A 25,282-nucleotide genomic window follows, 5' to 3' on the forward strand; every position below is an offset into this window, starting at 1 on the left:
GCAGTTGGCTGCAGGTGGCCCCCCAAAAGATAGGTCTACCTCCTAACCCCTGGAACCTGTGAATGTGACCTTACTTGGAAAAATAGTCCTTGCTGATTTAAGTAAGGATCTTGAGATGAGATCATCCTGGATTATCAAGGTGGGCCCTAAATCCAATGACAAGTGTCCTTATAAGTCACACAGAGGGGACAGAGAGAGAAAGGAAGAAAAGGCCATAAGATGGAGGCAGAGAGTAGAGTGATGAGCCACAGCCAACGAGCACCTGGGGCCGGCAGGGTCTGGAAGCAGCAAGGAAGGATCCTTCCCTAGAGCCTCTGAGGGAGCGGGGCCCTGCCCACACCTTTATTTCAGACTCTGGCCTCGAGAACTGTGAAAGACTAAGTTTCTGTTGTTTTAAGCCTCCCTCTTTGTGGTAATTTGTACATCAACCCTGGAAAACAATGGCTTAAATGGCAATGTGTACCAAGAAGAGAATAAAACGGGGAAATGAGACAAAATATAAACAGGGACTCAAATGGGACCACCATAAATGATGAGAGTGTGGGAGGCCCCATTGTGGAGGTACCGTCTGAGTTCCCCGAGGACGTGGGAGATGGGTGTTCTGAATCTGAGGGGCAGCAAGTGCAAAGGGCCCAACCTGGGAATGAACTTGGTGTGTTGGAGGACCAGAAAGTTAGTGGGGCCGGCCCTGGGAAGTGGTGGGGTCAGTGGTAGGGAGATGCTGATGCAGGAAGGGACCTGAAGGGCCTTGTAGGCCTTGAAACCCATCTGAGAGAGACTTACAATGACTCAAAGATGCCTTACTAGCAGAGAAAGAAGTTCTGCCTTTGTTACATAGGTAAATGTGAGCATATTCTAAACATTCTAGTAATCAGATTAAAAGCCCAGAGCCTTTATCATCTAATCATGTAATCCCATCCCACTCTTAATTCTGTATGAACAAGAATGTCACAAAGAGTGCGTGTGAGGTCAAACACCACAGGACACAGTAGAAAATCCTCAGTGGGATCCTTTATTTTGTTCACTATTTATAAGGTGAAATTTCAGCCTGTAAGAGATGTTTCTCCCAGTTCAGCCAATGGCTTGTAACATCACCTTGTCCTAATTCCCTGGTGCAGCAGTCCCCAGGGTCCAGCCAGAGTGGGTTTCAGAACTCCACAACGCCGGCCTCCCCAGGATCCCACCTCCTCATTCCTGTCGGCGATCATCGAGGAAATGAATTGTATTTCTGTTCACTTTTTTCAAAGCTCAGACCTACCTCATTTACATGTCAAGAAAATGTTCTCAAGTATAATAAAGTGTTTATCATTTTCCTAGAGGTCTTCGAATGAATGCCTGACATTCCTTTCTTCCCTGCCTCTAAAGTTCCTTTCTTTTTCACATTATCTTTCTTGATTGCTTCTTATTGTAAAAACAAAAAAACACAAAGATATGGATTTGTTGGGCACATTAGCAGGTCTGTACAGAAAAATGCACAGAGGTTTTATATACCATCAGTGACAGCTCAGAGTATAAAGTCAAGAAGGAAGAATCTGGAATATTAGACGTGCTCTGAAATAAGCCTACATAGGAGGATACTATCCACTGTAGCTTCATCAGACGTTTCTCTCACCAACTATTCAACAGTGGCAGATCTAAAAAATGTGCAGTTAAAATACACAGCAGTCGCTCCATACACTGCCCCCCAACTTCTGAATATAGGGCTCTTCCCCATTTTCTTCCCCTTTCGTTTATGTTTAATGCAGAAAGCTAAAAAAATCTTGTCTTAGCAAGTATCCCTGTAGAGTGTCGCGACTGACCAAGATTTTAATGTGTTTGGAGAGAAGTCTTACTGAAACAAGAGCGATGACTATTTTCCAGTAAATAGCGCGTGACAAATAATTTTAACCCCAATCTGAGGTTAGAAACTTGCTTTTTGGGGGGCCCACAACTGCTGTAGACGAGCAAACAGAACCATCCAAGACAACGGAAGAGAGCCTACGACAGTCTGCTGTATGCTTCATGCGGAGGACGTATCAGAGCTCATCATGGTTTTTTGTGAGATCTTCCCCGTAATTGGTGGCTTGGCTTCCGACAAACATGTTCCAGTTCTCCAATATCTCCTCTTTAGTTAGCTTTTCATCCTGCAAGAGAGAGGAAAAGACCTCTGTCACAGAAGTTCTGGTAACTCTGAGGAACAGTTCAGCGTGAAGCTCCCATTAATTTCATGGATTTTCAACATTTAAAATAGCGCATGTCATAATTAAGAAGCTGCTATGTACCTCCTTCACCCGCCATCACTGCCCCGCGAAATCCACACCGCGACAGCCTCCGGCCTTAAAAGCTGCGCTAAAATACATCAGGCAAGGCCTCAAGGAATTCCGAAGCCAGAATCCAGTCATGTCCACAAGCAGTGCTGGCTTTCCCAAAACAGGCCCCAAAGATTTCCACTCCCCCTGTATGGCTTGACTGTGGAACTCTCCTGTCTCCCGAGAACATGCAGCAGTGATCAAACTGGGAAGAGGCAGGGCTTCTTTCTAAATCTTGTTTATTTATTTGGATATTTATCAAAAGATACTGAAGCGCTGGGCATCCGAGCCCTGGCAGGACGAGCTTGCTTCAGGCTGCCTGGGATGTCAAGGGATGGGCATCCTTGTGCCTGCCACGTTAGAGATGTCTGATAAATATCTGCTGACTGACTGACTGACTGACTGAACAAACCTGTCCTCGGGCAACTCAGGGTATACCTCAGAAATCCAGGCCCGGCCCACGGCAAACAGTCACCGTTTCTGCAATCCTCAGAGACGGGAGGGAATTAAGTGTGTGGCCCTTAGCGGACTCTCCGGGAATGTCTGGGCCTCTAATGAGTTCACCGTGGGTTATCACGGTATTGGCTTAATTAAGTTCACAAGTCTCTAATGTAGGGCAAGAATGAGAGAAGTCAATAAGGACGCGGCTGCATGGGCCAATGCTATCACCAAAGCAGCAAACAGAACCAATCTTATATGTAAACTGTCTCCCTTCAAGGAACCATTCCTGGAGAACATGAAATACCTTGTTTTTGTCTGACTCATATACTAGGTGCCTGGCCTCGGCCTGAGCATGGTCGTAGTCTTGAGGGAGGATCCAGTGGCGAATCTCATCTTTGTCCAACTTCCCGTCCTTGTTGAGATCCCGGAACTCATTGAACTGCTCCCGTTCTGACAAAACCCAGTCTGGCTCAGGGCCGTTCTCCTCGTGGGAAAACATATCCGCTAGAAGGGAAGGTGGTTCTTGGTTATGAAGAGAAGCGGGAAGGTAAGTCAAGGAAAACCTGACCTCCTGAGTTTTTGGAAAGATCATGGCCCATCAGGAGCCCTAACCCAGATGTCTGGTGGGCAGTTTCTGGAGGATAATGACGCAGTGATTTAGCCACTGTGCAGGCCGCCTCGTGGAATAGAAAGAACGGAGCTCAGGAGCCAGAAGGTGAATCCTGGCTCGTGACTTAGTTCAGTGACAGGGATTATGTTACTTAGTTCAGTGAGTGAGTCTTAAGGTGTCTTGTCTATAACATGGAGGTAATAATTTACAAATCACAGAGTTATTATGAAGATGAAAGAGGATACTTTCTGTGAAAAACACTCTACAACCCAAACCAGCACTATATTGGTGAAAAACCAGTAATAAGGACCAACATCAAGCACTTCCTACAGTCCAGCTATTATATATAAGATACTTTACACACTTTTTTTGTTCTAACTTTCATAATAATCCTAGAAGTAGGTACTGTTAGTATTCCCATTTTATAGATGAAAACACTGAGGCATAGCCTTAACCCAAGGACCCGCAGCTAGTATGAGCTTGAGGCTACATAGGAGCAGGGTCACTCTGCTTCTACCCCGGTCTTAACAACTATTCCTATTGTTGTTTGTATCATCTCCAAAGGGCTTCCCCATAGATCATTTTATTTCATCCTTATAACAATTCTGTAAGATGAATCATTATCCTTATTTTATGAAATGACCAGGAAGGGCAAAGAAGGTGAAGTTTAGGTGCATTGTTTGCTAAGTCACTAGATTTCCTTGGAAAAGACAGATACCCTGTGGGCAGTTTTCTCTTTAATGCAAACACAGCTTGGAAATGCCAGGTGGTAGAGAGAGCGGGTAGTGAATGAAGGCAAAAGAGAGACAAGACCCTTGGTTCCGCCACAAGGCAGAGCCACACCGGACACTTGCAGACTGTTTCTGAGCCAGGGCTGTCACATTTATTAGCTAACTTGGGCTTCACTGAATCCCACAAGCATGCATGCTGTGTATTCCCATTTTCCACATGAGGAAACTGAGGCTTATCATGATGACATGACTCCCACAGGGTTGCACAGCTAGTAAGTGGAGAAGCCAGGACTCCCAAGTCCAGTGCTCTTCCCACTGCACCGTATCACCACCGGTCTTCTGTTCACTCCCAGCAGAAAAGAAGGCTCCTCCACCAATGAACTCACTTGCTGGACAAGTCCGCACATCAGGCCTCTCCGACTACGAGCCGCTCAGAATGGTATTTTCAAGCACCATGCCCCCGCGCCTCCCTCACTCCCCGCTGTAAAGAATGGAGTGTTTCTTTTAGGCAAAGCCACTGACTTTGCACCGTTTGAATGCAGAGTTCAGGAGGGCCAGGAAGAGCACAACGCTTTTGATCAAAAGGGCTACATTGCGTGTTTCAATCCGTCAGCCTTCTCTGTCTAATTCCATCAGCACCGTCAAGGCGAGGCATCCGCAGCTCTGACCCGTCCCTCGCACGCACCCCGGGCACGGGGAAGGCTGTGCGGCTTGCACCGACGAGGGGCCTGTCAGCGTGTTACTCTCCGAAGGTCGTGCCACCGAGATTGCTTTAATTACCACGGTGAGAGCTACCTGTCGGTTACCACACACCTGAGGACGGCGCTCGGGCCTTCAGATCAAATAGCACTTCTCCTGATGAGAAGAAACTTTGCTCTTCATTACCAAAGGCACGTGTTCTCGTGCACAGGGTGGCAAAGTAACGCGACCCCAGACCAGAGACCGAGGGTGACGTGCACTTCGGTTTTACGCTGAAAGGTAATAAACTGCCTCTATTAACTATGGGTATGAAAATTATATGCATCCCATCCCTCAAATGACTTCCCAGCTTTTACTTTATTGACACTTGGGAGCAGAAGAGCTGCCAGGAGAAGGCACCTGCTGTTGGGAGCCTTGCACCGGGGCACCCAAGTGACCGCGGTGAGGGTCAGATGGAAATGTCCAAGGGGCCTGCGCCAGCCCTTTATGCTGGGAGGCCAACCGGGCTGCTCGGAAGGGCTCTAACCCGCAAGGCGGCTTCTGACCCAGCTGCATGAGTCTGACTCCATCAGTGCCTGGCACCTGATGAACACACCTCCTGATGCTTAGTGGAGCCCATCAGAACAAAATGCGAGCTGTGGTACTCCCAAGGAAAGCATCAGAAAGCAGAGGCACACAATGGCTAGCCATGGGCGGCTGGGCCCAGGAGACGAGGAGTCACCTCTCTAAGAAGGAGGGCCTTTCTGCAGATGCCTGGGCATATAAACTGTCACATCCATCACAGCTCCATCTGCTCAGTGCTTCGAGGCCCCATGGACTCACCATCTGACTTTGGGGTCTTTCCCCGGACCCAGTCTGCTCTGGCCTCACTGGAAATCTGTGGGATCTCCACGCCCATTTTGCAAAGGTAAAACTAGACAGTGGGGTGGGGGGGCAGCTCTCAGAGCCATGGGGCCCACTGCTGGCCACTGTGTGACGTCTCCTAAGTGCCTCCCACATACTGCCCCTGGGGCTGGTGTGACGAGTCCCTCCGCAGTGGGAGGACACAGGAGTGACAACTTCAGACTTGCAGCTGTTGCTAAAAGAGACGTCTGCGGAAAGGAGCTCGACATGTGGGTGGAGGAATGTCGCCCTGTTGGGAGAGCCGAGCAAGACTCCAGGCCACACTCACCAATATACTCGTCCTGATCCACAAACCCATCCCCATTCTTGTCGATGTCCTCCAGGGTTTCCTAGGAAGCAAAGGGGAATAGAGAAGGGAAGATGGCAATGTGCTCTAAGTAAATCTGAGAATTCTACCTATTGTCCTCCTCGGTCTGGCTTTTATGGCTGAAAATGCTTGGAAGCTTTTGGCTCGCCTCCTTACCTCCGTGGCATGAGTTTCTTATCTGTAAAAACTAGGCACTGGCTTCTGTTCCTCCTTCCCCTTCCCCCAATTTTAAGAGCAGAACACTCTCTTCAAATGCAAATGTAAGTAAAAGCCCACAGGGACTCGGATTTTTATCAAGAAGTCCTGCCAGGCCAACCATCTCCACCATCCAGCCAGACCATCCCCTGGGGTACCTGTGAGGAACCCAGCTTGAGAACCACTGGACCAGGTAATCACAAAAAACAGATTGCAGGGCTGAGTGGATGATGAACACTAAGCAGGTGTTGTGAAAATATGAAACGATGGGCAATTACAAAGGAAAAGTATATCAGACTTTTGGATGTATATGTTCTGCACTTAGTGCGCTTGACTTCTTAATTAGGTTTATTGCTTGGGTGAGTAATTAAATGAATTTACTTTGTCACAGCAACTCAGAACCATCCTGGGCTGAAGCAAACAGCCGACCTGAGAGCAGAGAGCCAATCCAGAGGCACGTAACGCACTTGTGGACAATTCCCGCATCTTCATCGTCCTCTAGCGAAGTAGCTATCACTACATGGATGGTGGGTGGTAGAAAGAAATGATTCTTAGAGCCACTGCCCAGTCCTCGGTGTCATGGTAATCACGAGAGTAAAGCATGAGGCAAGAGTGGACCCCATCCACCAACTGGGCAACTAAAATAGTCCAGAGCTGATTATGAACAAAAACTTCAGCCACTGGTTTCCCAGCATTGAAGCAGTTAGAACTGGCCTGGGGCACCTGCCCAGGAAATAAATGATGGCATTTATTTTACTGTCATGGAAAATGAAGACGTTTGGGACCCGCCCCCCCAAGACACTATGGAATGCACAGCCATCCCTCAGAGCCTCGGTTGGACCCATGCATCCTCCCAAGCCCCCCTCCTAAGAGGAGTGTCCTTCCTGCCAGTTTTACTCGAAGTCCCCCTATGGTTTAACAATCACGAATTCCCTTTCAGAGTCTTTTTCTAGTTCCCGCAAGGCTGAGAAATGGGACAGAGACTAGCTAGTGGATCACTGAACCCATCTGCTCTTTCCGGCACACATCTAAACTGTATTTCCCTGCCTTGTCCTATCTAGAAGGAGCCCGTGGAATGTAGAAGGAAGGGATGATTCATTTCTTGGCCAGGACAGTAATGGCAGACTGTTGCCTTCTCTTCATTCCCTTTCTTTTCCTTTGTGTCTCCCAGCTGATTGTTCCAGGATGACCTAGAAGCCACAAGATGGTGGAGTACAAGGTGGAAGGCACCTGGGTACCTGACAGTACTTAGAGAAGTGCCCAAAAGGCCCACCTGACTCAAACCATCTGCACTGGACTTGGTAGAAGCAAAAATAAGCTTCATTTTCCATGGCTCGGACTGGGACTGTTTGTTACAGCAGCTAGCCTGCGCTGACTAATCTATCGGGTAGACAAGTATTCCCAATGTATTCCACTTCAGAGTTCTTCTCCAATTCCCGTCAGGCTGACGAATGCTTTCTCTTTGGAAGAAGGGACAAGACTGTGGTACAGATTTCGCTCTGGTCTTTTCCCAGCTCAGGCTCTTTTAATGATCTTACCAAAACCACAATTTCCTTCATATGCTCAAACTCCTCAGGGTGCAGAAAGGCGGTGAACTCCTCCCGAGTAGCTGTCTGGTCACCATTGAGGTCTGCGGCCTTGAACCTTCTCTCGTCGCGTGGCAGCATCTTTTTAAAGGTGTGATGATCCGAAGTATCCTGAAACTCTGCGGGGTTTCCTGCAGGATGTGTGCAGAAATGTTTGAACTGGCTGCTACAGAAAGCATTTCCTTCCAGATCACTCATCCTTCATGCCCAAATGGTACACACAGGACAAAAGGTCCCGAGCCACTGAGTTCTTTGAAACATTTCAGAATGCCTTTAGTATCTGTCCCTTCATCTCCCTACCTCCCCCATAATCCAGGCCCTAACAGCTTATTGGGGGCATTATAGCAAATGGTTAAGAGTGCTGGCTTTAGGCCATATGGTCATACTTTTCTTTGCAGAACCCTGCTTTCATCATATCATTCTTTGACGTAGAACATACACAGGCTCCCCAGTACCCATGACATTCTAAATGTTTCTGTCTGGCTTTTAAGATCTCCCTTAACCTAGCCATGAGGGTGTGCATCTCTGGCTCTCTCTCCCATGCACCCAGTGGGGCTGCACCCTGTGCTTTGCATGCATCCCTCTACCATTCCTCACAAACAAGCCTGTCTTCTATTCAAACCCTGACCACTTCTGAATGCACTCCTACCCCTTTGCTTCTCCAGCTGACCCACGTTCTCCTCTTTATTTCTATCTCTCCAAATATATATCCATTTTTCAAAGCCCAACCCCCAGACCACCCTCCACCAGGAAGCCTTCCTTGACTGCTCCAGCCCACTCGGGTCTTTGCTATCTGAAACCCGGCAGCATTTTGAAACCATGCCACAGACACGCTTCATCTCTGCTCTGTTCTCTTTGTTCTTTGTGCCTCCAAGATCGTAAGCTCAGATTGGGCAGCAACCTAAGTCACGTCTCAGGACCCCGAGATGATGACCTGAGCCCAAATCAAGAATCAGATGCTTAACCGACTAAACCACCCAGGACCGTGGACCCCTCCCACTACTCACCACCTACAGCTTCCCTCAGAGTAAGCAACTCTGTACATTCTTAGTAAGCAGAGGAGGATGTTACACAAGCAGGTTCTACTTAGTGGGTTGTGACATCTCCCTGAGGTGGTAGATGTGTCAAGAGAGAAGAGAGGCCTTGTTATGAGACCCCCAGCTGTGCAAGCACTCCGGCAGCACCTCTTACCTAGGTAGTAACCATAGGTGGCTTGTTTGTATTCTTCCCAGGAAATTTTATCATCTTTGTCCCGATCATAATCCTTCCAGACTTTGGCGACATTATCGTAGATATATCTCTTCTGCACTCGTTTGATCCAGGTTTTCAGCTCCTCGGTGGTAACAAAGCTGTCCCCATCGCTGTCAATTCGATCAACAATCTTCCTGTAGTTAAAAAAACAAAACAAAACACCAAACCCACAAGGCTATTATCAAGACTTGTGTGATCCTGATCCAGAAAAAGATCAAACACCGCAGAAACTAAAATGCATAAACAACTGAAATGAAATCAATGATCCGATCATGCGGACACAACCAACTGATCAGAGTTGATTTGTAAGATGAAACCTAGCAGTCTTCTCTAGGTGCAGTCCGACTCCCTCACTTTAGAGTGATGGCACCGAGGCTGAGGGAAATGAGATGACTTTTCTGAGATCACACAGCTCGTATGTGCTATGACCAGGGTAAGAACCCACATCTCGGGGCTCTAGGGCCAATGCAAAAAAAAAAAAAAAAAAGGAAAATTCTAGGTAAACCAAAAGATAAGTGAATTCTTCTTTGCTTCTTCTTTTTTTAAATCTCACAACTTTGGACTCAAAGTCTTGAAACTTAAAGCAGAAAGAGGCCAGATCTTATTGGCCAAAGCATAAGATGTCAGGGATGAAAGCCTTCACATCATGGGAACTATTCAAGAAACTTGACCAGCTGAGCAGCTGCAGAAGTCTATACCTCTGTCCTCAGGGTACGGATGCCTCGGCCCAGTGGTGTCTCCTGTCCCATAGCTGGCCCCAGGTGCAGCGACTGCCCGCTAGACTCAACGGAGGAACCCCAAACCCTAGGCCAAAGCAAACTTCAGGTCGGGAACTCACCAGTGTCCATCTCTAGGCCCGAGGGTCCCAAGCTAGGGGTGCTTTCCCTGTGGGGAACTTCAAGGACACCCACAAGCTATTTCTAATGCTTAAACACGTTTTACTCTTGTAGTCCATTTACCTGGGATGAGGTCACCCAGGCTAATTAGGGATTTGTTTCTTTGCTTTGGGCTGCAATCTGTCAACTCAGTGGTAAATGAGTTAGATCTCTTTGATTAACAGTTACTCTTTGATTAACAAGAAATGGGGGATGAATTCATTAGTACGTGTGAAGTCTCCATCGCCTACCTGAGTCTGGGTGGCTGAGCTGCTCCTCTTGCTCAGGAAAGCGTAAGCGCTCCCCACAGCTTTAATGTGTCCCCTCATTTGCCATTTTAACAGGTCTCAAGACTAATAAAGACTCAAGGCTTCCTTCCAGGGAATCACAGCCCCTCGGGGTCTCAGTTTTCCCGACTATAAATTGGAACACGTGCTTTTACAAGGGATGTTGTGGCGGCGAATAAAGGAGAGAATGTGTGCCTGGCCTCACTAAGGATGGTCATCCAGATCACAGGCGGACAGAGAACTCAAGAGACATCCAGCGAGTAACAGACATGAGCAGAGCCTCCCGGCAGGGCCTCAGGCAAACCTAGAGATGTGGGGCCAGCCGCCTGCAAAGCTGCCCATCTCTGCTCCAGACAGTGACTGCCACGTGGGAACATAAGTCGACCGTGTCAAGAGAAACCAGAAATCAGGGTCAGTATGTGACATCACTCAGATGGTAATTTATGTTTTCTCTAATACTGCGCAGCATGTCTCTGACTACATGTGGCCTATAGGCCTCCACTTTGCAGCCCCCTGGCCTAGGTGTCTCCAGGGGCCTTAGAATGGTCACCTTTTCAGAATCTAACGTCAGGTGGTGATTGCCTGGATCCAGCCACGCTCCTCCCTCAGCAGCCCAAGCTTGGAGTGGGGGGTAGCGGGGGGGCGGGGTGCTGCACCAGGAGCTGTGGACAGAGAGGTGGCTGTTCACACTCCAGCCCATCCCAAATGGCACCCATCACTTCCAAGCCTCCCCCCCTTGCCTGGATTTACCTTACAGGTGAGTGGTGTGTCCACTACCTATCCGGTGGTTGAGGTCGGAGACCGGATGTCCCCCTGGGTTCCTCCCTCCTCTTCCCCACCTCCATGCTGAGTCAAGAGCAAGTACAGACAGTTCTGCCTCCCACATGTGTCTGGATTCACCCTCTCCTGCCCTGGGGACCGGCTGGGCCTGGTTCAGGCACTCAGGGCCACTCCCCTGCCCCTGGTCTCCCCATCTGAGCTTCGGTTACATTCTCTGTCCTGCTGCTGGTCTGACGTTCCTAACAAGTTTTAGGGATGATGACATTTTGATGGTGTACAAGATAACATCTAATCTTCACCTCACAAAGGTTCTTTCTGCCTCTGCCCTGTCCCTTTACTGTCCCAACACTCCCCATCCCCCAGAACAAGTTTCAATACCTTTACAAGCAGGTTGTTTTCTCTTCGGGAATGCCTTGCCCTGCTGGTACACCTGGCAATCTCTGAGCCATCCCACCAGTTCTGATCAGGGGGCATCCGGAAGCCCCTAAGCCCTCTCTCCAACCTGCAGCCCCAGGGGCTCCTTCTCCCGAGTGCAGTCACTGTGGTTCGGATGTGCCACCACCACAGTGGTTATGCCCAGTGTCTGCTTGTGTCTCCCTCCTCTACTTCTTTTTTTTTTTTTTTTTTTTTTTTTAATATTTTATTTATTTATTTGACAGAGAGAGACACGGCGAGAGAGGGAACACAAGCAGGGGGAGTGGGAGAGGGAGAAGCAGGCTTCCTGCGGAGCAGGGAGCCCGATGCGGGGCTCGATCCCAGGACCCCGGGATCATGACCTGAGCCGAAGGCAGACGCTTAACGACTGAGCCACCCAGGTGCCCCTCCCTCCTCTACTTCTGACTGTAAGGACTTGGAGGCCTAGAGCATAAGGTTTTAACCTTTGTATCTCCCAGGTATCTAACCCGGTGCCTGGCACAAGCAGCCATTCAGATGTTTGCTGCATGACTAAATGAATGATCATGTTCATACACGATCAAATGCAGACCGACCACCAGCACTAGTTCTTGCCACTAGGCTTGCCTGTCATGAGAAAGGCAGTAAAACCGGAAGCTGTTAGGGCTGCAAACTGCAGAGTTCCCTACTCCAAATCCCAAAACCTCTCCTCCTCCTCCCTGGTGGCAGTGCTGCAAATGGCTGCCTCTCAGGGTCCCAGAATAAATCAGTTACCCAGTGCTTCCACGCAGTACAATAGACTGAACCCATCAATGGCCCCCATTGTGAAGTCCCGAACAAGAAGAGAAAAGTACTTCTCTGCAAAATAAAAGGTGATTGTTTGGAAAGAACTTTGAAGTTCAAAGATCTTTTATCAGAGCAGGCAGATGGTGCACCTACACAATAGGTATAATTTAGCCTCCGATTTTAACCAACCACACTGGCCTTTGGTAGCCCCTGTCAGCACAGGGATGGCTGTGTCCTTTTTCATGTAGCAGGACAAGAAGATCCTCCACCCCCAGGAAGCAGGTTCCGGGAGGCCTGGTGCCCAGTAGGCAGGGCTACTGGGAGCACCCCCACCCCTCCAACGCCAGCCCAGCCCAGCCTCCACCTGGGACCGGGTCTTGGCTGCTGATTGCTCTGTGGAAGGGTTCCCAGATACCTTTGCACGAGCCCAACTGTATCCCAGGGAAACTGGAGAGGGTGCAGAAATGTACCAAAGTTTTGTTTTCCAGGTTTGGCTCCTGATTCAACTGTCTTCACCAGTGAAATTCACAATCTGCCACCACACCCTCCAGCTTTTGGCCCTCATTGCCAAAGGACTGGGTGCCTCCGCAGACATCTGCGGGGAAACAGAAATTGGGGGACCAGTTTCCATTCTCACTTCCCATTCCCTATGCCCTAATGCCCCTCTCTTCTTGACAGGATCTTTATAGCCCTACTTCTGCTATCCCTATCAGCCGGAAGGCAAGAACACCTCTGCCCCCGCCCAGGAACTCCCGGCCAGGAATCAAGCCTCTCCCTCAATCTGCCCCTTCATCTTTTATCCATTTATGTTCATCCTGGAGACCTTCTCAGCAGTGTCACAAACCCTCCACTCCGGGAATGGGGGGAGAAGAGGGAAACTGGGAGGGTGGGGAAGAGCTCATATCACTAAAATGCCACTGTGCACAAACTCTTCTTTTGTACACCCGTTGCCCTCCCTTCTGATGCAACCGAGGGGAGGGGGCGGGCCCTGGCCGCCTTGGCTCCCGCGGCCGCTGCCACGTTCTTGCCTCCCCGCGGGAAGCCACCCCGGGCCAGGGCGCGATGGCGCTCTCCGCACCGCGGCCCCGGCGCCCGCGGACAACTCCGCGCCAGCCCCGCGGCCGTGCCCGCTGGTCCCCGCCCTCCGACCGCGCACCCGATTTCGCTTTCGCTTTGCGGCGCGCGTTCCGCCTGGCGGCCGCCCCGTCACCCCCGCAGGCACCTGCGACGCCCCCGAGCGCGGCCCGGACCGCGGCCTCACCCCAGCCTCTCCTTGCTCTCCTCCGAGGTGAGCTGGTCGAAGGTCTTGGAGTCCTCTTTGCCCAGGAAGGCCTCGTGGTCGTACTGGAAGCTCTGGTTGTCCTCGGGCGGCCGCTCGCCCAGCTCCGAGTCGGGCCGCACCACGCGCTCCTTCCGCACGGTGGGCTTGGCCCGCAGCGCCCCGGGCGCCAGCGCCAGCGCCAGCAGCAGCCCCAGGGCGAGCCCCAGGAGGCGGTCGCGGCCGCCACGCGCCATCGTCAGGGCAGGAGAGCGGCCCGCGGGGAGGCACCGAGCGAGCGAGGAGGACTGCGACTCGGGAGTGGGGGCTCCCAGCGCGGCGGCGGCGGCGGCGGCGGCGGCAGCGGCAGCGGCGGCGGGGGAGGGGACGGGCCCGCCCCGCGCCAGGGAGAAGGGGCGCGCCCCGCGCCGCGGGCAGGGAAGCTTCGGACAGCCCGGCTCACGCGCCCATTGGCCGCCGGGCTGCGAGGGGGGGAGGCCGGGGCCGCCGAGCCACGTCGCCAGCCCGGGTGGTGGGCGCGGGGCTCGGGTTTCGCCTCGGCCCCTCCCCGCGATCTCGTTGCGAGGGGCGGGCCCAGGCGTACTGGGCTGGGGACCGGAGGGCTCGTAGGAAGACCGGGAAGAAGTTCTTTGTCAAGCAACAGATGTTCGCGATAAAATTCCCTCTCTCTTCTCCCAGTTCCGGAGAATTCAAAGGAGGGAGGAAGGGAGGCGTTGCCCCTCCCCAACTTCCAACGGGCGCCCGAATCCCAGCCCTGGACACTGTCCCAAGATGCGCTCCGTTTTAAACCAAATGCAACCCCACTTCCCCTAACTGGGAGTCTGGTTACAAACACAAGAGACTGGAAAGAAACCAGGGTGGCTGAGGTCCCCTAGAAACGAGGGTCGCAAGCTCAAATGTCTAGGAGGGCCAAGCAAGTAGCTTCAGTGTGACGTGGGGCCAGCTAAACTGGGCAGTCCTGCGCGTTCCCGCTGCCACGAGTGCAAGGCCCCAAACTGGGAGATAGTTCCGTTTCCCAAAAGAAATCAGGATTTCAGATGTCTAATGTTTTCACTTCTACACAATGGCAACTCATTTTACGAAACACTACGTGATTTAAACAAATCTTGTCTGTACACTGAATGCAAAGTAATGCTACCAACATAGAGAAGCTCTGTAGAACTGTCTGCAATCATGGAAATGTTCTATACCTGGCCTGTCCGGTGGTGGTTATTGAGCACTTGATATGTAGCTAATGTTACTAAGGCTTTGCAAATTTAAATGTAAATAGCTCCATGTGGCTAGTGACCCTCATATCCGTCAGTACAGGTCTGGGCAATGGTCCTGTGTCACCGCCTTTTGAGACTCATTGAAAACCATGGGCCTCCTTCCAGAAAAATGCACATACAGCTACTGGCAGGAATGTTTGATAAAAAGTGTCAGGAGATTCATGGATCTTCTGAAGCCCCACGGATGAGCCTCTGGTTAAGTATCCCTGGAAGACTAAAGCTGTGGTTGAAAAGAGGAGCCCTCTCCCACAGCCCTGGACAGCTGTACTCCAGAGCCTTTCCTTTATCTTGTTCTGCCCTCCATCCTGACCATCTAGAAAAGGTCACCGAGCTGTGCTTTTTGCTCTGGCAATAAGGACACCAGGACATTATCAGCATAGATCCAAGTACGTTTTTTATGAAGACTTCTTTCAATTAATGAACAATTATTGTGTGACCATCATGGGCTAAGCACTGGACTGGATGATCAGGATACAATGGGGAGCAAGACAGTCATGGTCTCTGTAGAGCTAGAGTGTTTGTATAGGTCATTCAGGAAACTGAGCACCTGCTAAATGTCAGGGCTGTGATGGGTACTGGTTTACTGAGTAGCAAATTAGTGTGACAAGTGCTGAGGGAGGAAGGCGTTGGGTATTATGGGGTACATCAGAGGGACAAGACCCAGATTTGGGGATCCATTGAGGAAGGCCTCCCAAAGAAAGGGGCATCTAAACCGAGACTGAAGGTGAGTAAGCTAAGCCAGACAGCAGGGGTGTGGGCACATGCTGGGAGGATAAGGTCCCTGTGAGCTGGCGCAGAGAGCAGTGGAGTGTGAGGTCCTACCCTTGTGACACTGAGATGTGGGGCTGTAGTCCTCGGTGCCTCACCAAACCTGAGCTGACTTCATGGGGCAGGAGGTGTGGTGCTTGAGAACAGACCTGCTTCCCACTGTCAGTATTGAGGCTTGAATTTCTAGCAATAGAGAAACATGACATACTCTTATATACTTCGGGTATAGAAGAGCACCCGATTAAAATGCGAAGGCCCTGAGGTAGGTGGCCTTGTACCTTCAGTGCTCATCACACAAGCAGAATGTGAACTGAGTAGGGGGGGAGAAGGAGTGGGAGAAGGCACAGAAAGAGATCGAGGCTAAAGAGGAGGAGGATTCGGAAGGGAATAGGGAAGTGGGTGGAGACCGGAGACAGTCTTTGCTTTGCTTATTCCCAGCTGTGCCACAGGCAGGCCTGTGCCCCAGGATCGCTCCAGACTCTCAGGATTGAGGACGGCACAGCCTTTGCCCTGTTCTAGTTGGCTTTCTGCCAGACACTAGTGGTTTCCAATAGTTAGATTGTTCCAGAGGTAGTCTTGGCTCCTGTGGGAACTACCAGAGAATTCCAGCACTGCTGTGAATCCGGAAGAGTTTATATAATTTCCCCTGGGATGGCATATGCTTTTTTTGGTTTCTTTTGATGGAACCTAAACTATCAAAATAACTAGGCTTCCCATCCCCCCTCTACTTTTTAAAGTACCTTATTTATTTGGAGTTTAAATTTTCTTTACCATTTCAAAAATTCAATTTATTTAAAGTAAAAAACCCAACGAAATAGTTCACCTACATTGAGCCCCATATCAGGCATCCCAACTTTTAAGACATACACTTGACAGACAAGCCTGCAAAACATTAACTTGGAAAACCGATGGAGCTCATATCCCAAGCCCCACAAGCCTGTAGTGAGCCAAGGAACCGCTGTTAAAGGACTTGAGGGTTCAGCGCATCAGCTTCAGGGCCCAGACCGGGGATGGTCAATCGCACCCAGACTTAAAGTGAAGGAGGTTCACCTCTTTATATGAAGGCATCTGCCAGAGCACCAATATCTCCAGGGAGGGAGCTTTTATACCCACTGTGGCCTGATTTTTGCTGCTGTGGCCTGGGGAGTCTGTTGATCACTTGGTTCTGGAGACCACTTGTGATCCTTGTCCCATGGGACTCTGATAATTGGTGTCACCTAGAAAGGAGCTCAGAGCCGTATCTGGTGCACCGATTTTTGTGGCGCTGCCAGGGGGCACTTCTACATCACCGGGCTCTGGTGGCCAGTAGGACTTATTCCCATGGGTCCACAAGACTATAACCAAAGGCGACTGAGTTCTTAAATAACTGCCACCCCTGGGGCCCAGCAAGAGGCAACAGACCCAGGAGCTCAGTCTTTCTGTGAAAGAGGCCTATCAGCTAGTCCTCATCAGGCTGAGACTTGAGGAGCAGGCTTCTGATTAAACATGCATCTAGGGGCTAACTGGGATCCTCTCCAGAGATGTCGGAGGGCAGCCTCTATCTTTAGGCTCACCCTCTGCTGGAGTCCAGAGCACCAGTGTCTCCTGGAGGGTACCCGTGTCTGGTGGCCATTTGGGTGTCTGCTGCCAGGGGACACCTTTACATTGCTTGGCTCTGGTGGCCAGTGGGGCCTGTGCTTGTGATCTCACAGGACTATATATATTTGCATACTTTTAAACACTGATGCCTGAGGGTCTGGCTTCCAGTAAGTCTGAATCTAGCCCCTGAGATCCTCCCTTTTGGGACACTATCAGGTCTTGGTACATCCTCAACTACTGGGAGCCATTAAACCTATAATAGGCTGCTTGGAGAAGAACAAAGGTTTGAGAGACAAAAAAGAGCTGAGGCAGGGTTGAGTGACAAGGTTCACCTCCTACACAAGCTGGGAGAGGGCACTGTTTCTACTATATAGAAACCGACACAGAGAGTCAAACAAAATGGAAAAAAAAAAAAAAACCAGAAAAAAAACAGAGGAATATGTTCCAAATGAAAGAACAGGATAAAACCTCAAAAAAAAACCTTAGCGAAATGGAGATAAGTGATTTATGCTTCTCTCTGATAAAGAATTCAAAGTAATCGTCGTAAAAGATGCTCACCAAATGGGGGAAGAATAGATGATCACAGTGAGAACTTCAACAAAGAGAAGAAAAATAAGAAAGTACCAAACAGAAGTTACAGAGCTGAAGAATACAGTAACTGAACTGAAATATACACTAGCAGGGTTCAACAGCTGACCACATTAAGCAGAAGAAAGGATCAGTCAACTCAAAGATCAGTGGAACTCCACCAAACAGAGCAGAAACAAACAAACAAACAAAAAGAGTGAAAAAGAGTGGAGATAGCTTAAGGGACAACATCAAATGGGCTAACATTTTCATCATTGGTCTACCAGGAGAAAAGAGAGAGAAAGGGGGCAGAAATCTTATTTGAAGAAATAATGGTTGAAACTTCCTTAACTTGGGGAAGGAAATAGACATCTAGATCCATGGACCCCAGAGAGTTACAAATAAGAGGACCCCAAAGAGACCCACACCAAGTCACAATCAAAATGTCAGAAGTTAAAGACAAGAAGAGAATAAAGCTGCAAGAGAAAAAAAAAAATATTACAAGGGGATCTTTCTAAGATTATCAGCAGATTTTCCAGGAGAAACTTTGCAGGCCAGAAGAGAGTGGCATGATACATTCAAAGTGCTGAAAGAAGAAAAGCTTCCAAACAAGAATACTCTACCTGGCAAAGTTATCATTCAGAAGTGAAGGAGAAATAAAGTGTTTTCCAGAAGCAAAAGCTAAAGGAGTTCACCAATAAGCTGGCCTTACAAGAAATGTTAAAGGGCTCTCTCTAAGCTGAAAAGAAAAGGTGCTAATCAGTAATAAGAACACACATGAAATCACAAGCCAGCTAGTTTACCAGAGAGAACCAGGGAAAGAGACAGCTAAGACGAGCTCTCCTGGTGTCAGAGCACACCTCAAACATGGATCTCAAGAAACTATCCCTGGAAAAGATTATGAGTTTAATGGGATCAGATTGGGGAGCTGTCTTTGCCCCAGGACATTATCTAAAACTATAGAGTAATTAGCCGGCAATTGGTGGTACCTGAAGTTGGTTGCAGCCTAGGAAATAGAGAACTCTGCTTAGATACTGTCATTCCAGGGTGACTGTGTGCACGGGAGGGAGCAATGCCAGAGACTTCACAATGTGGGGGAAGAGACTTCCCTAAGAGAGTCCAGCCAGCTGGACCAATAAGCAAATAAAAAACAACAACAAGAAGACCTGGAGGAGGAAGGCCAGCATCTAGAGTTGTTATGGTGTGTTATCTAAAATAATCCAGTTTTCCAAAAAAATGACAAGACATGAAGAGAAATATGAAAATATGACTCATATACAGGAAAAAAAAAAAATAGAGGCAACAGAAAGTGCCAGTGAGAGAAACCAGATCCTACAGCCAACCAGCCAGGGATCCTGCATCCGGCAAAGCTACCTTTCAAAAGTAGTGATGAAATAAGGACATTCCAGATAAACAAAACCAGAGAATTCATTGCTCGGAGACCCATCTTACAAGAAGTATAGTACTTCTTCAGGCAGAAAGCAAATGACCTAAGAAAACAATTAATACATACACACACACACGCACACACACGAGCACCAGTAAAGATGATAATGTAATTATACAAGGCAATATAGATGCCTATTTCTTCTCCCCGTAACTGATTTTAAAACGTATATGTAGGGGCACCTGTGTGGCTCAGTCGGTTAAGCGTTTGCCTTCAGCTCAGGTCATGATCCTGGGGTCCTGGGATGGAACCCCACATTGGGCTCTCTGCTCAGCAGGGAGTCTGCTTCTCCCTCTCCTTCTGCCTCTCCCCCTGCTCGTGCTCTCACTCACTCACTCTCTCTCTCAAATAAGTAAATAAAATCTTTAAAAAAATAAAATAAAATGTATATGTAAAATATGCATATAGTTGTATTGTTAAGCCTATAACATATAGATATGTAATATATTTGGCGATAACAGTATAAAGGAAGTGGGTATTGGACTGTATTAGACCAGATGATAAATAAAATCGAATGTATTAGACCATATGATAAATAAAATCGAATCTACAGGACAAATGAAAAGAACCAGAAATGGCAAATAAAAGGTAAATATAACAAAAGCTATAAATATATATTTGCTTTACTTTCTTTTTTCAGCTTCTTTAAGAGACACAGAATTATATAAAGTAATAATTATATCAATGTATTGTTGGTTTGTAACATATCTATAGATGTAATATGTGTAAAAATAATAGCACAAGGGGGAAAAGAGAATAGTTATAGAGAATGGACATTTCTATATTTCATTGTAATTAAGTTCTTATATCTAAAGTAGATTCTAATGAGTTAAGACGTATAGCATAAGCCTTAGTGCAAGAACTAAGGAAATAATTTAAAAAATATACAGTGAAAAAAGCCAGTAAGGGACTGAAAATACTACGCTAGAAAACATTCACTTAATGCCAAAGAAAGCAGTAAATGAGGACTAGAGAGACAAAAAAAAAGGCAGAAGGAAAACGTCACCGGCTAGAAATCTGGCTGAACACATAGAAACCAAAGGCACCAAAAATGGTCACTGAAAGGGTAAATATATAAGACCATTTTTTCTTATTATTTAAAAACATTAAAAAATGTAATTGACTTCTCAAAGATAATAACAAGTCTTAATCTTTAGCAACTGACTCTTCAACTTCCATTGTTAATGTGAAGTATACTCTAAACTCTAAAGCAACACAAAACTATCAAAGCTAAGAGTTAAATGAGCCAACAAAAGTCATAGAATGGAGTCATAAAAAGTACTCAATTAATCCCAAAGCAGGCTGATAAAAGAGAAAAAAGAGAACCCAGAACAGAGGTGACAAATAGAAACAAATAGCAAGATGATAGACTCAAACCTCACACCTCACCATGTAAATGGTCATATTAAAGGTAATTTGTATAAACACTCCAGTGTAAAAGGCAGAGATTGTCAAATTATGTAAAAAAGCAATACCCACCTATATGCTGCCTACAGGAAATGCATCTTAAATATAAAGACACAAATAGGTCAAAAGGATAGAAAAAATAGACAATGGTTACACTAACCAAAAGAATGTTAGAGTGACTATATTTGTATCAGATAAAGTATATTTCAGAGCAAAGAATATTGTCAAGAGTAAAGAAAGTCATAATCACAGAGGGGTCACTTAATCAAGCGAGCATAGCAATCCTAAATATTTGTGCACCTAATAGCAAAACTTTAAAATAAATGGAGAAAAAAATAGCAAAGAGAAATAGACAAATACACAATTATAGCCAGAGATTTTTAGAGAATCCTCCCTATTCAATAGCTAACAGAACAAATAGCAAATCAGCAGAAATACAGTAGACTTGAACCTCTAGCAATGCTTGGTCTGACTGGCGTCTGATAAAACCTCCACCCTACAACAGCAGAATACACATTATTCTCAAGTGTATGAAATTTACTAAGATAGAATATTTTCTGGCCCATAAAACAAGTCTCAATAAGTTTAAATGGATTCAAGTAATACAAAGTGTATCCTTCAGGTGGATGGGCCTGTTACCACCAACTGTTGGGTTTCATGGTCAAAGCCAAATTGGCCAATGAAAGGGCTAGCCTCAGGCAATGAAAACCTAGCCTGTCTCATGACTTCTTCCAGTTTCAGCTTCAACAAATAAAAAGCTTAGAGGTTGTCACTTCTGACTTCACAACAAGAAAAAAAGCTGAACAAGCTGAGAATCAGTGACTTTTCTTGGACCCACCGGAAAACTGAGATTGCAGAGCAAACCAGCACCCTCAAATCTGGACAGATAGGTGAGTGCAGAGAATCAAAGCCAAGGTCAGCTTACCTGGAGCAGAAGCTGCTGGAACCCAAAACTGACAGGAACACGAAGATGGCAATTTTGGTGAATTGCTGGAGGTAATGTGTGGACCACAGGGGGAGTGAGAATCTCCTGGGTGCCATAGTCCTGAGGGCAGGGGTCAGACTTTTATGGGTTTTACCTCCATGAATCCCACCGGGTTCTCATTGTGAAGGGTCAAGAGAAAAATCACTTTCTGTCTCTGGCAGGCAGAAGGGGAAAGTAACCATTCTGAACCCAGTAACCATAGGTAACCATGACGCCCAGAGTGTTCTCCATTACAAAGAACTATTCTCCAGTGGAAAAGACTTTCCAGAGCCTTATTTCACCTGGGGGAAAGGGCACTTTGTGGTCTCCATCCCTCCAGTTAATGATGACTGTGTCAGGAAGAGTAGATTAAAGAGCAGGAAGATGAGCTAGGAAACCATTGCCAACATAACAAAGAGTACAACTTTGATATCTCAAACCAAGTTATTTTTATCCCTGGTGTTAGTAACTGAACTGTGTTTCCCACCTGCTACCCTCCCTCCATCATACGTGGAAGCCCTAACTCCCAGTGTGACAATATTTGGAGATGAGGTCTTTAGGGCATAATAAAGGTTAAATGAGATCATCAGTGTAGGCCCCTAATCTGATAGGACTCATGGCACTATAAGAAGAAGAGAGAGATCTCCCCCTCACAGCTTGTCAGCATGCACACACCAAAGAAAGGCCCTATTAGGATATAGCAAGCAGGGGGCTGTCTACAATCCAGGAAGAGTCCTCACCAGAAACCAGCCATGCTGGTGCTCCGATCCTTGGACGTCCAGCATCCAGAACGTGGGAAAATAAATCTCTGTTGTTAAAGCCACCCAGCCTGTGGTATTTTGTATGGAAGCCTGAACAGAATTTTTTTTTATGCTTGTCCATGGCCCTAGATTATTTGTAGAGAGGGAAGAGAATGCCAGTAGAAAAGGCAAGAGCCTAAAAATGCCAGAAAGAGTAGGTAACAGATGAAGCGAAGTCCTCAATCAATAGAACCCTTTGGAAATTAGATGAAAGCCAGGGACTCTCACCTAAAAATTGACATAAGGACATAATTCTGCATTAATTTCAGAAGATTCATGGATCACCTGGAGTGCCTTATGGACTCCTGTCTGTCTTAGGGAAACCTGTTGGATTGGGACCAAGAACTTTGGAGGGAGATGGGGGTGGGGGCCGGGGCAGGGGTTGGTTAACAGGACACAAGGAGGCAGGGAGACAGTTGGAGGAGGAGGAAGGCCAGCCTTTGGATTTCACATGTTAAGAGTCAATGTCTCCACGGAGGATGAGGAAAGGAGGAGCAGAGGTGCTGGGGCGTGGAAAGGATTGAGAAGGTTAAGATCCACTCAAATTAGGGGGAAAATGAGGAAATAAGTAGTAATGAGAAAAAGAAATCCAGGGTTTTAGGGACAGCCAGCTGGGGTGGGATTACATATAATAATACTGTCATTATATGGCTGCTGTAGGGCCCCTCGGCCTGATGTGTGATTGCACCAGCATGTGGAGCAGGTGTGAGCAACAGCAGTACTTGTGGAGAAAAAAAAATGATGTGGGATTTATTACAAACTGAGGATTGGCAAGGAGAGTGCAGGGATAGAGTTGCTATAAACTAGGGCTGATTTTAAATGAGGATCTAACTGCAAAATGTTGCATAAGGCAGGAAGAAAAGAAGGAAGGAGGGGGGAAGGAAAGAGAGGGAGGGAGGGAAGGAAAGAAGGGAAAGAGAAAGGAAGGAAGGAAGGAAGGGGAGGGAGGGAGGGGGGGAGAAAGAATTAGTGTTAGGTATGCTTGGCCTGCCCTGGGGCATTGAATTTCTTATTCTGAATGTATGAAATTTGATACCCCATTAGTAGGAATTTAGAAAAGGTCTCTTTTGTTTGTTCAAGGGTTGTAACTAAGCCCTGTAGGCAGGAAGTTGCCAGGGTGCTCTGGTCTGCTCCCAGTTTCCCTAGCCCTTGTCTCTGGGGGAGGGACCTCTAAGGTATCCTGGCTCTAAGACATGGGGGCTGGAAGCATAGGGTTCTTTGAAACTTTGGAGCTGGTATGAAGCCCCCTCCACCCACAGAGCTTTTGTTCTCAGGTTTGCTAGAGGGATTAGAAAAGCGTGTTCTACTACCTGCACTCCTTAGTGAATCTCGGAAAAGGCAATGTTTCCAAGTTTCCAGCACAGGATGTTGTAGAAATAAGGTACCGATGACCTTATCCACCAAAAGTACCTGAAAAACATTCAGGATTATTACTGATAAGCCAAAAGGTAATCAAACAGATGTTTAACTCCATAACAAATATATATATATTTTTTAAGATTTTATTTATTTGTATGACAGAGAGAGACACAGCGAGAGAGGGAACACAAGCAGGGATAGCGGGAGAGGGAGAAGCAGGCTTCCCGCTGAGCGGGGAGCCCGATGCGGGGCTCGATCCCAGGACCCTGGGATCATGACCTGAGCCGAAGGCAGACGCTTAACGACTGAGCCACCCAGGTGCCCCATAACAAATATTTTTTGTCCCCATGAAAAATTATGCAAGTAACACATGTTCTTATAGAATAACTGTAAATGCAGATAAACAAACAATGAAAAACACCCCAAATTCCACCATCCAGAGATAACCATGTCAGCATCTTGTTGTATATCAGACCTGACACTCATTTGCAGGTGCAGACATGTATGTTTTATGAAAATGGTGTCATATTATATACAATGTTTTGCATTCCTTCTGTAATGTATCAGTCTATTGTGAACATTTCAAGTCAGTATACATCTATACAACATTCCTAATGGCGGCATGATATCCTGCCATTCTTCAATTGTTGGATCTACTGCAATTGTTTCAGATAAGCCATTGACACAATAATGCTGTGTAGTGAGCAACCACAAAGTCACAGTGGCATATAAGAATACACATTTGTTCAGTTTACAAGATTGTAGGCATTCAGCTGATCTGGGCTCACTCACACCTTTGCAGTCAGCTGCCTGTTGGCTGAACAGTCCTCATTTTGACTTGTTCCTATGTCCGCGACTGGCTGGCCACTGGCTTCTTTAGGATGCTCATGGCTGGGACAACCAGGGCGATTCTGGTCTGTTCCAGGTGAGTTTCCTCCAGGAGGCTAGCCCCGGCATGTTCTCATGGCTATTCAGAGAGGAACAGCTAAGCAGAAATGTGCAAGCACTTGTGCAAGCCTCAGCTTGTGGCATATTTGCTCACATCCTGGTGGCCAAAGGGAGCCATGTGGCCATCTGCGCAGAGTAGAATGGCTCAGTACAATTATGGGCAAATGGTGTGGATCTAGGGAGGGGTGAAGAATTGGGGACTTTTTTACAGTAAATTCTTATACAAATATCTTTGAGTGTCATGTGTGGAATATAAGAAACAGTGCAGAAGATCATAGGGGAAGGGAGGGAAAACCGAACAAGAAGTCATCAGAGAGGGAGACATGAGAGACTCAACTCTAGGAAACAAACTGAGGGTTGCTGGAGGGGGGGTGGGGGGATGGCAGGATTGGGTGATGGGCATTAAAGAGGGCACCTGATGATGAGCACTGGGTGTTATACGCAACTGACAAATTGAACGCTACATCTAAACTAATGATGTACTATATGTTGGCTAATTGAATTTAAATAAAAAATAAAATATATTTGCTGCTAAAAACAAACAAACAAACAAACAAACAAACGTCTTTGAGTGTTATCTGAGTATTCTGTGGAACAGACCCCTACAAATAGAATTGCTAGGTATATCCTTTTCTGAAGACTCTGAAGATAAACTACCAAATTGCTCTCCAGAAAAGGCATACCAGTTTCCATTCCCATTAATGACAAGTGACAGAGCAGATTTTTCTATGACTATGATGTATAGAAAAAATATTATGCAAACTA

General features: G+C 47.4%; 1 protein-coding gene across 1 annotated transcript; it reads right to left on the minus strand.

The window, feature by feature from the left end:
• Positions 1–992: 992 nt before the first annotated feature.
• RCN1 (reticulocalbin 1) lies at positions 993–13,913 on the minus strand. Its single transcript, XM_036105477.2, has 6 exons — positions 13,394–13,913; positions 8,952–9,145; positions 7,713–7,891; positions 5,941–6,001; positions 3,034–3,233; positions 993–2,123 (listed from the first exon to the last, which is right to left on the minus strand). Exons 1-6 carry the CDS (start codon positions 13,645–13,647, stop codon positions 2,016–2,018), a joined length of 996 nt encoding a protein of 331 aa, XP_035961370.1. The 5' UTR covers positions 13,648–13,913; the 3' UTR covers positions 993–2,015.
• Between the last annotated feature and the right edge of the window lie 11,369 nt (positions 13,914–25,282).

Source organism: Halichoerus grypus, chromosome 11 (assembly GCF_964656455.1).
Source record: "Halichoerus grypus chromosome 11, mHalGry1.hap1.1, whole genome shotgun sequence".
Taxonomy (NCBI): domain Eukaryota; kingdom Metazoa; phylum Chordata; class Mammalia; order Carnivora; family Phocidae; genus Halichoerus; species Halichoerus grypus.